At 48.8% G+C, this 13,718-nt stretch overlaps 1 protein-coding gene across 1 annotated transcript in view; it reads right to left on the reverse strand.

Moving 5' to 3' along the window:
• MNT (MAX network transcriptional repressor) overlaps positions 1 to 12,250 on the reverse strand; it is a 41,110-nt gene extending 28,860 nt beyond the window's left edge. Inside the window, 2 exon segments of the mRNA XM_010573874.1 lie at positions 1 to 157; positions 12,182 to 12,250. The exon segment at positions 1 to 157 is cut by the window's left edge and continues 1 nt beyond it. Coding sequence (XP_010572176.1) covers positions 1 to 157; positions 12,182 to 12,221 — 197 coding nt within the window. The 5' untranslated portion in view covers positions 12,222 to 12,250.
• Between the last annotated feature and the right edge of the window lie 1,468 nt (positions 12,251 to 13,718).

Consider the following 13,718-nt stretch of genomic DNA (forward strand, 5'->3'; position numbering starts at 1 on the left):
GGGGGGACCGGGGCCGGGGGGGAGATGGGCACCAGCAGTTCGCTCCGGGGCTCCTCCAGGGGAACGGCACTGTTCGCCCGCGGCGCGCTGGCCTTGCCGGCCTTCTTCTGCTCCTGCTCCCTCTCCAGGCGGAGCTTCTCGTGCTTCTCATTCTCCTCTGAAAGAGAAACACCGACAGGGATTAATGGCACTTCCCTGACCTTCCCCATCCGCAGGCCTCCAGCCGGGCTCACGACGAACTGCCTGCGTTTCCGAGAGGGCAGCGGAGGCCTTGAGGGTAAGGCAGCCCAGCCCGCGGCAGGACCCACGCCCCCGGAGATCCAGCCCGCGTCCCAGCCATGCTGCACCTTCCGCCCGTTGCCCTTCGCTCCAGCACCAGGCTACTTAAACATAAACCACGTACTGTCCCTGCGTTCAGCCCCGGAGACCAAGCTGCGGAGGCAACGCCTGGCTCCTCTGCCGTTTGCGGCAACCCCAACGTCTCCAGAGACGCCACGATTGCAGCAGCAGATGAAAAGCAAGACAGCACCTGACCGACCTCCTTCTCCCCAGTCCCAGCACCGCGTGGAGAGAGAAATGGCCTGATCCAGTCACCTCCCACTCCCAAGGTCCAAACCCACTAATGGCAAGGCCTTCCTGCCAAGGGCAAACATTACTGAGCCGAACAAGGTTAACGGACTTTTGAGAGCTGTGGCAGGACCCGGCCAGGAGCCCGTGCCCGCTCCTCGGAGGGATCCGGTGTAGGTGCAGGATCAGTCCCCGCTTGCCCTTGCGCAAGCCCGCAGGGATGGACTCAGCACCTCGAGCGATGCTTACTTCTGCAACACCTTCCCAAAGCCTTCCCTGCTTGTGTCCGTATGCAAACACATCACTGCGCTCTACTGTATAGCAGAAGAAGCCAATCCACAACAAAACATTTTCAATTCTTCCTTTTCTATTTTTAAATTGGCAAAGAGCTACTGAGCATTTTAACAAGGAGCCCGCCCTGGCCCTGTGACAGCCCGAGGGCAACACCGACGTTCACATCCAGGGAGGTAAGGACAAACCCAGAGAACAGCCTCAACTAACAGCATCCCAAGGAAAACATGTGCATTTCAGGATCGCTTCCTAAACTACAGCCAGTGTGCAGGAGACAGGGAAACCTCATGAGCCAGGCATCCCCTGCTCCCAGTTCTCCCAGCACTAACCCAGGACACCCAACGGCCGAGAGATAAACAGCAGCCGCAGGACTGCAGCTGATCGTAACCAACCACCCGTGCAGGGCAGGGCAGGCTTCTTTGGCTAAAATACCCTGTATTTTACACTATCAAGTGTAAATCTTAGCTCAATGGGCTTTACAATGATACAAACCCGACAGGGCACTTCTTTACTGCTGTGGATTTTATTCAAGCTCTTAAACTTAGCTTTGATGTGCGTACATTTCTGTATGTTTTTAGAACACTAGACAAAGTAAATGAAATCTGTGTGGTCCGACTAGCAAAATAAACCTCATTAAATGCGATCCAGGTCTCCAGCTTTAATTGTGTGAACATGGCACAAATGAAATTTATTTATGTAAGTCCTGTGGCGCCAGTGGCCCTGGCATCTAGACATCTCACAGCCTTAGTCAAATACCTCCAAACTCGCTGTCCATGAAGCTCAGTGGATCCCATTCCTAACAGCCTCCAAGGAGCTGCAACAACAAATCCTGCACCAACAGCATGCCTCCAGCTATGACTTCTTCATAGTAATATACAAATATTTGGAAAATAAACTCTTACTTCATCAAGCAAGGGATCAGAGCAGTGACGCATACAGTCCGGTATCCTGTCTTATATAGTGGACAGTATCAGGTAATTCAGAGGAAGCTCCAATAAACATCCCAAAAGAGCCTGTCCACAGGACAAGCTTGGGCTTGACCTAAACACTGTAGTTGGAGTGTGTATTTAGGGAATTTGGTAGAAAGGCATGTATACTGCAACTTGGAATCCCAGGTTATGCTCAACCCCCCAGTTATCTTCCAGAAAAAGCTACATTAAATACAAAAAGTGGAATAAGGGGAAAAGGGCCTCCCTGGTAAGGCAACCTCACCAGCCATGGAGCTGCTTGAGTACTTTCTCACTCAGCTTTTGATTTTGAGGGGTGTAGTGCAAGAGCAAGAGAGAGCAATAAAGGGAACAAAACTTTTATTCCTGATTCTGAATGACCTTTGGTACATGTGACCGCACAGTGTCACTGTTCCTGATTCACAGACGACGTGATTTCCTGAAGTTCCCTCCAGCCCGGGATTTCTACAGCATACATCATATTTCCTCCAACCTTCATTAAAGCACTTTGGCCCAACTCTGCTCGCAGGTTTCCAGAACAATTCCATCCAGAGCCACACCAGGTCTGCAGCAGAGCATCCGAGACCCCCGGGCGGGGGAGGCCAGCAAGGAGTCCCCAAAGAAACATGCGGCGTGAGCTTCGGGGAAGGCAGCCCAGCACCACACCTGCTGCCAGAGAGGGGAACTTGAAACCTTACAAACCTTAGCAGCCCTAGTTCAACACTCAGCTGCAGCAACAGCCTGAACACGCACGCCTCATGAGAGCAGGAACGAGGTCAAGCACCCAGCTGACAGGGTAAATACTGCCCAGCACCTACACGAGGAGAAAGCAACACCTGGATCGAGCTCCAGCACCAGGGCTGCACCTCCAGGCTCTGACCCTGCAGCACTTGGAAAGGCACCATGTGAAATTCAGTGATCTGGAAGGATTTCACATCCAAAGAGTACTTTTTCCATGGTTGCCTGAAACTCAGATCCAAAATTTGAATTCAGATCCTTGTAGCACCAAGGAGGAGGGTAAGTGAGCTCAAGATCTGACTGACTCCAAAATATGAGGTTGTTTAAGCAGAAGCTCAGAGTCTGAATGCAGTATTTCTCTGTATTTTCTCAAAGTATTTCAGGGTAATTATCAACATTTCCTTAAAGAAAGAAGTAAAGCAGGGCAGGATGGCAAAAACTCCAGCAAGAATCCCCCGACGTAAACAACATAAATCTTAGCTACCGATGATTTCAGTCTGGTTCAATTGAACAACATTAATAACTAATAAAAGCCCTTTGTCTGCAATTCTTTTGCTCTACTTTGCTGCTTGGTTTGCAGCCAGAGCCAACGCAATGGCCCCGGCACAGGACGCACGAGGAAATTCAACCCTGGTGACCTGCTGACTAATCGTGTTTTCCATGTGCATGTTTGGCCACGCAGCCAGCCAGCGCCGGGGCAGCACAGGTAGCTGGCCTCTGGGAGAAGGAGGGTGTCCCGGGGGCCGACCCGGCACCAGCCCCTGCCAGGCACACGCCGACAAAAGACGGCACAACTTCCACCCAGACGTAAAACTGCACCGTGCTGGACAGGAGGGCAGCAGCAAAGAAGTCAGTGGAAGCTCCTGGCACTGCTCAAGGTCCGACGAGGACAGCAGAACCCGTCCATGCTGAATTCACTCCTGCACTGGCTTCTGGCACTAACGTCATGACAGCGGAGAGGATCTAGGAAGGAGACAGACCTGCAGCTGAGGTCTGCACTGATGGCAATGCCTTCCAGTGCACGACCAGGAGTCAGCAGTGAAATTCCTACAATGAGTAATTCTCATTCATTGGGGAAGCTGAGAGAACAGGAAAGCAAGGTTACAAGCGTGCACTACTGATCAGAAATATTTATGTAAATGTCTCTGCGAAGCAGGTGCAGCCCTCAGGCTGCTGACAAGCTGCCAACAAGGCCTTTGGTGTTGCAAATCTTGAGTTCCCTCGAGCTAAAGAGTTTATTTCAAGGATTGTTTTTTTAGCCAAAATCTGACACCAGTGAGCCGCCGTACTCTGCGTCCAACTTGTCCACAGGCAAAAGGGAACCATGCTATCGACCCCTCCTGCCGGTGAGAGGACTGAAGGGTGTCTAAGCTGGGTCTTCCTAACACACACACACACCGCCTCAGGACAGAAACACTTCCACCCAGCTATGAAGATCTCTGTCTCCTGCTCACTTTGTACTCGCACCTTGCAAATAAACTAAAGACACGCTTTAAAAAAGCCCCCAGAGCTCTTTGTTTTTCCATGTGAAATAAGTTTACCCACTCTCCTTCACAGATACAGATAAAAACAACGAACGGTAACCAGTGCGCTGTGTGCTCAGGCACACACATGGCTCATTCTTTCATATGCACTGCACTTGGTACAGGAGCTTCTGCAAGCCCAGTATGTAAAAAGCACAAGAGGCTTAGGGCGTTTTCTGGGGCTCAGAGGGACAGCTGAACCAGCAGATGCACACCGAAATTACATGTAATTTCCACTCATTCTTGACACTTTCATCAAAAGGACAGAGGACTGAAAAAAACAAGGGAGACCCCCCCCAGACCATGGGGTCTGAACCACAACCGAGGGAACCTCACCCTACCCACGTCACGAGAGCAGGGGACCTCAGCTTCCCGGCCGAGCCCCCCAGGCGGTACACCGTAAAGGAGGACGACAGCAACGCCAGCAGCAACAGGACAGAACAGCAAATCTTGTTACAGGAGGACACAGAAACAGGGTCAGCATTCCTGACCAGTGGACTGGTGCTATTCTAGGGCCCCAATGGTCCAGGAATACACAGTGCCAGGCACGCTTTAACTTTGTTACCTAATAATCTGCCGGGTTTAAATTTATCTCCTCCCTTTTGCCTGCCCTGGAAATGCCACCCATCTGTAACAGCAAGTGCTGCCAGCAAAGGGAGCAGCCGTGCAGGCAGAACCGCACGTGCCTCCCGGGCCGGCAGCGTGGCCCGGCAGCGGCCAGGGTATGTCACCAAGCCTCCTGCTTAAGTCGTGCTGCAAGAGCACTGCGTGAGCATGCCTTTACAGAATTTCAGTGCCTTTTTAATGCTTCTATTTTTTACTAGGGACACTAACACTACTCAGAATTCATAAACGGCATGTGCCTTTGCATAATCAAGCATCTTACCTCTAGGTACGCTTAAAGGTCCCTCCCCAGTACAGAGAGAGAATATTACTTAACTCCACAAACAGTTAGGCATTAGCAGTTCTGTGGTGTAATTTTCAGAATAGTCTGAAGCGCTTCTCTGAATCATTCAATCCTACCGGGAGCTTATACTGCACACCATGAACCGCTACGGATCTGGAGAAGAGGGCCCTGGATTTCACTCACACCGGTTCTACAGCACTGTCATCCACAGGAGTCACTCCTCGTTCATACCAGGAAAGCGCTGGGGACAGAAAGACTCTCCAGATTTGTTCCATTTCAGAGGCTGGCCCGGCCATGCTCAAGGAGGGGGACCCCCACGCTAGAGAGGAAGGGCAGGCTGCAGCCTGAAGGCTGGCTTCTGTTTCTACAGGTCCCAGACTCCGGAGGGGAGAACCAGGAAAGGGAAGATAAGAACAGAGTCAGCAGTACTGGAGACCAATAATGCTCAGCCTGAGCCAGGCAAACTCTGACTCATAACTAAGGCTGCTGACACAAGAGGCTACGCCAGCAAACAGCCGCTGGCACTTTCAAGTGCCTAGAAACAAGCTGGAGGACTGAGACCCCTTTGAAATTGTGACCCCTTTCTCTGAGCCCCTCTGAATTTTGGTTGACAACAGCGCAACAGAAGCCCAACTTTTCTCCCCCGTCTTTGCTAAAACCACTTTGTTTGGCATCCATCCTTCTGCACCACTGCTTCTCCATCAGTAACATGGCAGCCCTGAGACAGAGCACTTCTCCCCGAAACCCTCCGGGCTCCCGGCTGTGCCTGCGGCTGCAGCAGGCCCTCACCAGTGAGACCGCGGTCAAGAGCTCACTGCAAGGCACCTGACGACTCTTCAATAAGACCTCTCGCTCCCTTGCTGCTGCTGCTCCTCATCTAGGTGCTGTGTTCAGATTTCAGCCTGCTACCAAAACGTCCCATTTTCCTTCCTATTCACACAGACTGGGCCACATTGTCTTCTTAAAGAAAGACTAAACTGTATTTTAAAAGCATGCTATTCATAAAGGATACTGAAATGCTTCATGATTAGAAATCAGAAGCTCGTAATACACTCCAGAGGAGTGAGAGCTAAGCCAGCCCTCCTGGGATTTCAGTTTCAGGGTTTCAGAGACCCTAGCTCCTACTTTGATACTCTCTCTGCTGAGCTATCCTCACTACACCGGCACACCACACACTCTTCATACCTTACCTGTAGACGATGTCACCATTCACTATTAACAACAAAAATACTCAAATCTCCATTTTCTCAGCCAGAAGATGATGACAGACTTATGCCATATCTGTAAAAGCAAAGGAAAATCAGCCTTCACATAAACTATCCCTCCTTAGCACCAACCAATACAGACCATTAGTGGTTTCAGCATGATGGGCTTATCTGTAACTCTTAGAAATCAGTGACCTCAGTATCCAAACCAGAAATAAATTAGAGAAATGACAAGGTGATCCTCTTGCCTGATACAATCTAGGGAGCAGACATGCTTTATTCCTACTTCATGGAGACAGATGGCTTACAACGAAGTGAGTATTTCCTTTCAACAAAACCATCGCAGCTCTTGGAACACAGAAAGGAAGGTTGGAAAGACCCTCAAGAAATCTTGTCGTTCATCTGCCAAGCCCCAAAGAAGAGTCGACCATAACTAAACAATACCTGGCAGACGTTTCTCAAAACAACAACTTCTCAAACCTCTATGGATAATTTACATTGTGCTTTAATTTGCTATTCCAGTGCTTACTGAAACCCTGAAATCAGCTTCAGATAGTCATTTTAGCTGCATTTTAGTTACAAGTGACTCTTAGTGGACAGAAGAAAGAAATAAAGGGCCAGGATTTAGCAGTACTACAAAGGAAAAGAAAACAGATCAAGACTGCTAAAAAAAAAAACCAACCATCACGGACAGCCTTACATACACACAGACCACCCCAGTGCCTTCAAGCCGCAAAGGTGCCGAGCATGTCGCATGCCATCTCTGCTGCAGCACCAAAGCTGGCAGGCTGGACCGATGTAAAACTCCTGTTGTACCTTTCTGCAGAATTCAGGATAAAGTGCAGAAAAGCACTGGCTCTGACAGGCGGAGTGGCCACCAACACCGCACGATCGACTACTGACTGCTCCATCGTCTGAGGAGCTTCACCTGGGCAGACGACCAGCTGAGCCATTTCTATATGAGATGCTGTCTCAATGCTTTTCCATTGGGCTTTGGCATTTTTAAGAAATAGGGAGACAAAGTCATGTGTTCTGGTAAGCCGTTATTTGCAAGTTGAACAGCTTCTGCGTCACAGCCCAGGGCAAAAAGCAGCACTGATGACAGGCAGGATCCAACCCCACCTGCTCCAACACACAGGAGGAAATCACTGTCTCCCCTCCTGGCCCCGGGACAGTGTGGCACACTGAAGTATGCAGAAACACAGCAAACGATGATGTGCTTTGAATGTACTGGTCAGGAAAGAATGGTAAACATGAGCTGACTTAATAAGCTGTATTATAAACAAACTATGTACTCTTAAAACAAAACAAAAAGCCCAGACACTTGATGTGCCCACAGAAGAGACTCCAAGACCCCACTTCACCACTCACAAGCAGGTCTCAGACGCTCAGCATGCAAGTGGTCTGCAAACTTGTGTAAGTCAGACAACACACTGCTTGTATTTTACACGCGCTAGAAACTGAAGCAAAGACAGGTTAAATGACTCCATATCACACGCTGAGTCATGGCAAAACCGGATCTATTGGTTAATTACCAATCTGTTAGGTAAGTGTATTTGCTCAACACCAGTTCACGTAACATTCCTCGATCCCCGTGACAAGAACAACAGCCCGCTGCTGCACCTTTATCCCAGCACTGTGCCAGGGGTTGTTTTCCCAGGCTGCTCACACTAGTCAGCTCTCTTCTCAAGGAAATGAATGGAAACGTGCAGATTACCCTTCAGAATCTTATCTCCATATTTGAAAAAAGAAAGGAGGTAAGAATACAAGGGTATCTGCCCATCATAGCAAAATACACATGCACAGGAGTTGGAAGCTTTCCTTGATCACCGGAATTGGCCGCACCAGGGATGTCATCCCTGCCATCTCTGAATTCACACAGACATTGCTCTCAGACACACAGCAGAGCTCTTCCCAAAGTTAACATCGAACTCATGGAGTCAGCGTGCCAGTACCCCAAGAGGAAGAGCAGGTTCTGGGAGCAGGCCACATCCTCCTCCAGCACACAATGCAGCATCACTGCAATTCCGCCCACCTTCATAACAAAAACCTTGAACCTACAGCATCAGCTGCCAATGGTCCAGGCATGCACTAAATGTGCATTCCTCATCAAAAATACTTGGTATCGTCTCCTAGGGCTGCTCAGCTTCCTGCAAATGGACAAGAGCTCGATCCCCATCACGCCTAAAACTACAGCATGTCCACATTAGCAAGATCCTGCCAGGATCCTGAACCAGGGAGCATTTTGCGCTGCAGTGGGAAAAGCTGGTGTCTTCTGAGATGCACACATACTCAGAGATTGGTCTGGAGACTTCATGAGCAAGGATGCACTTCTAACAAGCTAGATGGGTATATGAGGGAAACAGAATCCAGAATGTGACCAAATTTTCTTCTACATACAACCTTGAGCATAGAAACACAGAGGAAACGACTTACTTTATCAGGTGTTGCTACGACAAAGATCAGAGGCCGAAGGACAGACAGGGAAAGCCTAAGGGAATCTTTACCTAGCAAGTAGAGTGAATTGTACCATCTGCAATAAGACAGACCTGATTTCAGTACGAAACACTCCTTATTCATCCCTATCCCATCCTCTGCAATGCAATGCAGGCAGCTTTCAGTCAGGAGATGTTGTGATGTTCAGTGAGTTTTGGGGCTTTCTACACTCCAAACTCCACATCCAGCTAGACAGGAGACGGGGAACCAGAAACCTCAACTTCTTGACTTATCAAGGCACAGCTTTAGGTAAGGCACCTCAGCTCTTCCACCTGGGACCTTTCAGAAGTGCTGCAAAATTCAACTAAGGACTATAAAATGCTTTGATGTCCCTTGGTGAAACAATTTATCAGCCAATGGAAGGGAAGTTTGGGGTCTTTTTGGCAAGGAAGGCCTGCAAATTTTGTATGCTGTATTTTGTACTTGCATTGTCATTTCCTTTATAAGCATACCCAGACGCCTGTATGTGTAGAGAAGACAGGAGGGGATGAAGATGGGAAATTAAGGACAACTTACATGCAGTTTTACTTCTTCCCTCAGACTGCAGCTGCATGTGTGGCTCTGCCCTGAACCGGAGCCCTCAAACCAGCGTGCAGGGTGGGCAGCCAGCACGCTCCCCAGCACTAGATATCTCAAATACCTCAAAAGCAACAAGTTAAAAACAAAGAAACCCTTTCACATATCGAATATGATTACACTGTGGGACTCTCTGCCACAAGATACCACTAGAGGATCGGAGCTCTCTTCAATTTAAAAAGGAAAAAAAAAGTTTTGATGTTTATATAGCTTCGTCAGGTTTCAGGGAGTTCAGCATTTTATAGACAAAATTCAATTGGTGTGCCCCAACTTCCAGCCCTGCTGTTGGCCCATGACGCAGTGCTGCCTTCCAAAACAATGAGATAAAAAAGTTACTTTAGTGCATCAGGAGAGATGAATTGTGCAGACAACATCAGATTTGGAAGGGGTCCTCTGCTGCAGCCAGTGTGACTCCCTTACCCTCCACCACCAGGCCTGATTGCCTACACCAGGTTTGCACTCCTCATAAAGTAAAAAAAGGGGGGAAAAAAAAAGAGAAGGTGAGCACAACAGCTAGTCTAGCACTTGAGTAACAAGATAGGTTAGGATTACGTGAGGCAATTATTTTCCAGAAGCCAGCCTGCTGTCAAGCTTATTCTGTGGTTTCAGCAGACCTATGCAGACTCCAGAAAGTGAAGCTTGCGTTCATGCCTAGCAAAGCTATTTCTACCTGCCCCTGGTGGCACTGGCGTCCTGCAGAGCTGCAGCATAGCTCTCGTGTACCTGGAAGCCTTTGGAAAAAGATAAACACCACACTTTTTGTCGGGAGGTGCTTTAACTTCTCCTGGAAGAAATCCAGGTGGATGTGCTCAGCCTGCAGCACACCAGCGATGACTGAAGACATGGCCACAGGCGCCCAGAGGTGCTCAGGACCTGCGTGCCTCCCAAGCTGGCCAGATAAAAGCCAGCTGTGGCCTAAAAGCCCTATGGGTTTTCTGGAGATGTGTCTCAACATCATACTCATGAGACCTGTTGAGAGAAACCAGAGGAGGACCACACTGAGCACAGCACCAAGCCGTTGCCGAAACACAGATGCTGGGTGTGAGCTGGTCCTCTTCCTCACCCATCAGCACGAGGTGGGTGGCACTACGGACAAAGGAAATCTTTCTGGTCACCACACATCTTGTTATCAATCCCATGCAATTAAGATGTGCGCCAAAATGGCAGTTAGATGAGATGAGAAAAGACCAGAACTATGCTTACTGTTCGGTCACCACCCTTGCTGGCAATGTTCAAAAAAACGATAGGCAATAAACATAATTGAGCAGCATCAAGCAAAGCAGAGCGCGCAAGCTGAGCGGGTCATAGATGAGTATCTATGGGAAAAACCCTAAGAAAACAAATATTCATTACTTGCAATTATAAATAGATTTGTTTTCTTAGATCATGAAACATTCTTGGATTAACCTAAATTCAAAGAAATCAGCCACCCTCTAATTCAAGTCAAATGTCTCTGGAGTTTGCAAGTAACAGACAGAAAAAGGATCTCAGTTTGTGGGTTTGTGTATGTGCAAACATATGCATTTATGTGCATGTGAGCCACTTGCTTACAGAAAAAGGTTTAGCAGCAGCAACATTATGAAGCATGAAAGCACAGATGTGCATGAGACAAGAGTGCTTCAAAACCCTGACTCCCAAAACAATCAGAAACGCTGAAGTATGTGGCCAACATGGTGTACATCCAGGGTGTGTCTGTTATTGTTTGCATTCCTATGGCATTAATATTATAAGAAGAAATGCATGGCATCAACTATCCCCCTCACCTCCCCCAAATCCATTGTTTCCCCCCCCCCAAATTAATGAGATCCAAGTAACATTATTACTAGTATCTTCATTTACATAACATTTGTCATCATGTAGGAGAACGGGTCTGCTGAGCCTATAAACAGGAATACAGATGACGAGCCAAACCACTGAAGTTTCATTTTCGTTACATTGCTGCATATCTACATAAATCCGTCATACACATTTGTAAGAAACTATTTACGAGTCATACAAGCCCAGCACAAAGCATGCAGCAAAACCAAGCATACTCACAGGATCAAACTGGGATGGGCAACGAGCACATAGGCAGAAGAACCTCCAAAAACCACTATTTTAACTCAGTCGATAGCAGAAATGCTTATGTTGTGGAAGCATCATCAAGAGTGAGGATTCTATAGATGTAAAAATTAGTAGATGTGTCTGGGTAGTTGTTTAATTAATAAGCATACAATTTCCTCTAACTCAGTCTGTTACTTGCATTTCATTTGCTCCCAGTTTACTTGGGGATAACAAACCAATCACTTGTGCTGCGTCCTTCAAATCCAGGAAGCGTTTTAGCAAAGTCTGAACTCAGCTTTAATAACGAACGGCACAACTCAAGGATCCCCACAGCACTGAAGTCTTTTTCACCCCTGAGGTCCCAATCACAACTGTACCACGTTGCTGTACTCTATCAAGCTGTTACTCTTACATCTCAAGCTGATGTATTTAGACTCTACTTTTTTCAGCAATTTGAAACGATGTTCTCTGAAATATTAATACATATAATATGTAATATTCAACAGGCTTTTGGGTAAACATCTTGTAAACACAGTCTGAACCATATTGTAGGCAGTCCCTGATTACCTAGGGACACAAGTGACGCCGCTGTGTACAGGCTGACAGCAAGGCAGGCTCCATGTTAAAAGCCGCATGGGTTTCCCTGCGGTGGGTCAGAGTGGTCCGTGGCAGGACTTCAGCCCAGCCACGCAGGCAAACCCAAACAGTGTGTCGCAAACAACCGACCAAAGCAATAAATGGCCCTCAGAGAGCTGAAGGCACAGAACAAGACTTGCTCTGCTTATAAATTAAGAAATGCAAAGCCTACGTGGTTTAATTTTCCACCGGCGTAAGAGGCTGAAGGAGCAGGAAAAGCCACACGCGTACCTGCCAGAAAACGAAACAGACGTGAGCAAAGGCAGCGGTCATGGCCAGGGAAATGGGACATTGTGCGGCACTTGTGTCAGGTTTAAAAGCGCCTAGACACCACGTGTGCGCTCGTGAAAACCAGCACCTCGATGAACACAGCAGGACCCGACTCCAAAGTCGAGTGCTGCTTTATTTGCAGACCTGCAAAATGCAGCATGCACGGCATGAGGCAGCACGCAGGTGCCCGGGGACAGCACCCCCCTGCCCGCACCGCTGGCCTTCTCCTGGCGCTTCAGGGGTCTCCAGTGTCACACGTAGCACTGTGCGCTACGTGGAAGGAGAGGGTAGATGTTGGGGTAGATGTCATTCTCACAGCTTTGCAGACACCACTTTCCTCCCCGAAGGACGTGACTTCGTGTCAGGTTAGTCGACGGAGCTCTCCCAGCAGCTGTACCCTGCACTACTCCCCAAAGCTTGAGATTATTCAGCCTGCACCCCAGTAACTATCAACCACAAAAAGAAGTACAAAGCAGTGACAAGAGCTGCTGGCCTGACCTCCCGGCAAGTCCAAGGAGAATGTGAAGATCCAACTGCTGTATGCTTTCAGGGAATCCTTCTTCATCTCTTCTTTTCAGAAAGCTCTCCTTCTCAGTCACAAACCACACAGAGAGACGGTCCTCCACCACCTCTGTCCAGCTGGGAAGCGGCCACGGCACTCTCCAGGCAGGCAGAATGAGCGGCTATGCCTCACACACTGCGTTTTCATGTGCAAGTACTGCAGCGCTCCACGTCGCTGGGAATCCCCACGAAGCGGACCGGCCGTACCTTAACCCTCTTCCCTGCCAAAGCCATTCTGCTCTCCTCTCTCTAAAACCTTTCTGGTTTCTCCTTCTATCCGTCTTCTTCCTCATAAAGACAGGGTGATGAACGTCTGCCTGAATGGAAGACTTTTTCCTCCTTTATTCCCAGGTTTGAAAAAAGCAACAGCTTAGATATTTACGGTATTTTACCACCTCGTTGGCGGGAAAGCCTGCACACCAGCTGGGCAGACCCACAAGGAATGACCACAGACCACGCTCACCGTCACGTTAGCAGGGATTCCCGAGCAGGTTCCTGTCCTGCTCTCCTGCCTGAGGCCAAGCACTCCGCAGCACCTCCGTCAGCTTTCGACCCAGCAGCCTTAAATCAGTTTTATTTTACATTTTGAATGTTGTTCCCAAACTGGATGGATTTTCAGGCCAGGCTGCACCCCCAGAGTTACGCGGTGTAACTGTGGGTGTAACGCAGACCGTAAAGCTTCTCTGAACACACATTTGAAGGGGGAGGAGAGGAAGAAGGCGGCGAGGGAAGGAAGCCAATCTAGAACTCTTTATTGTTGCCCAAACAGTCTTTCCCAGCTATTTCTCTGCTTGTGCTCTCCCCTGACATCTTCCTGTTACCCAAAGTTCAGGCGACGGGCTCCTCCCTCTCATGCCACACATCTTCCTGGTGCTCACGACTTCCCTGAAGTAGCCACGTTTGCACTGACGCTGCTGCTCCACCAGCCAGTTCGGCCCTGACATGTCTGTTGCAGCAG

Source organism: Haliaeetus leucocephalus, unplaced genomic scaffold, assembly GCF_000737465.1.
Source record: "Haliaeetus leucocephalus isolate CR32 unplaced genomic scaffold, Haliaeetus_leucocephalus-4.0 Scaffold395, whole genome shotgun sequence".
Classification (NCBI taxonomy): Eukaryota; Metazoa; Chordata; class Aves; order Accipitriformes; family Accipitridae; genus Haliaeetus; species Haliaeetus leucocephalus.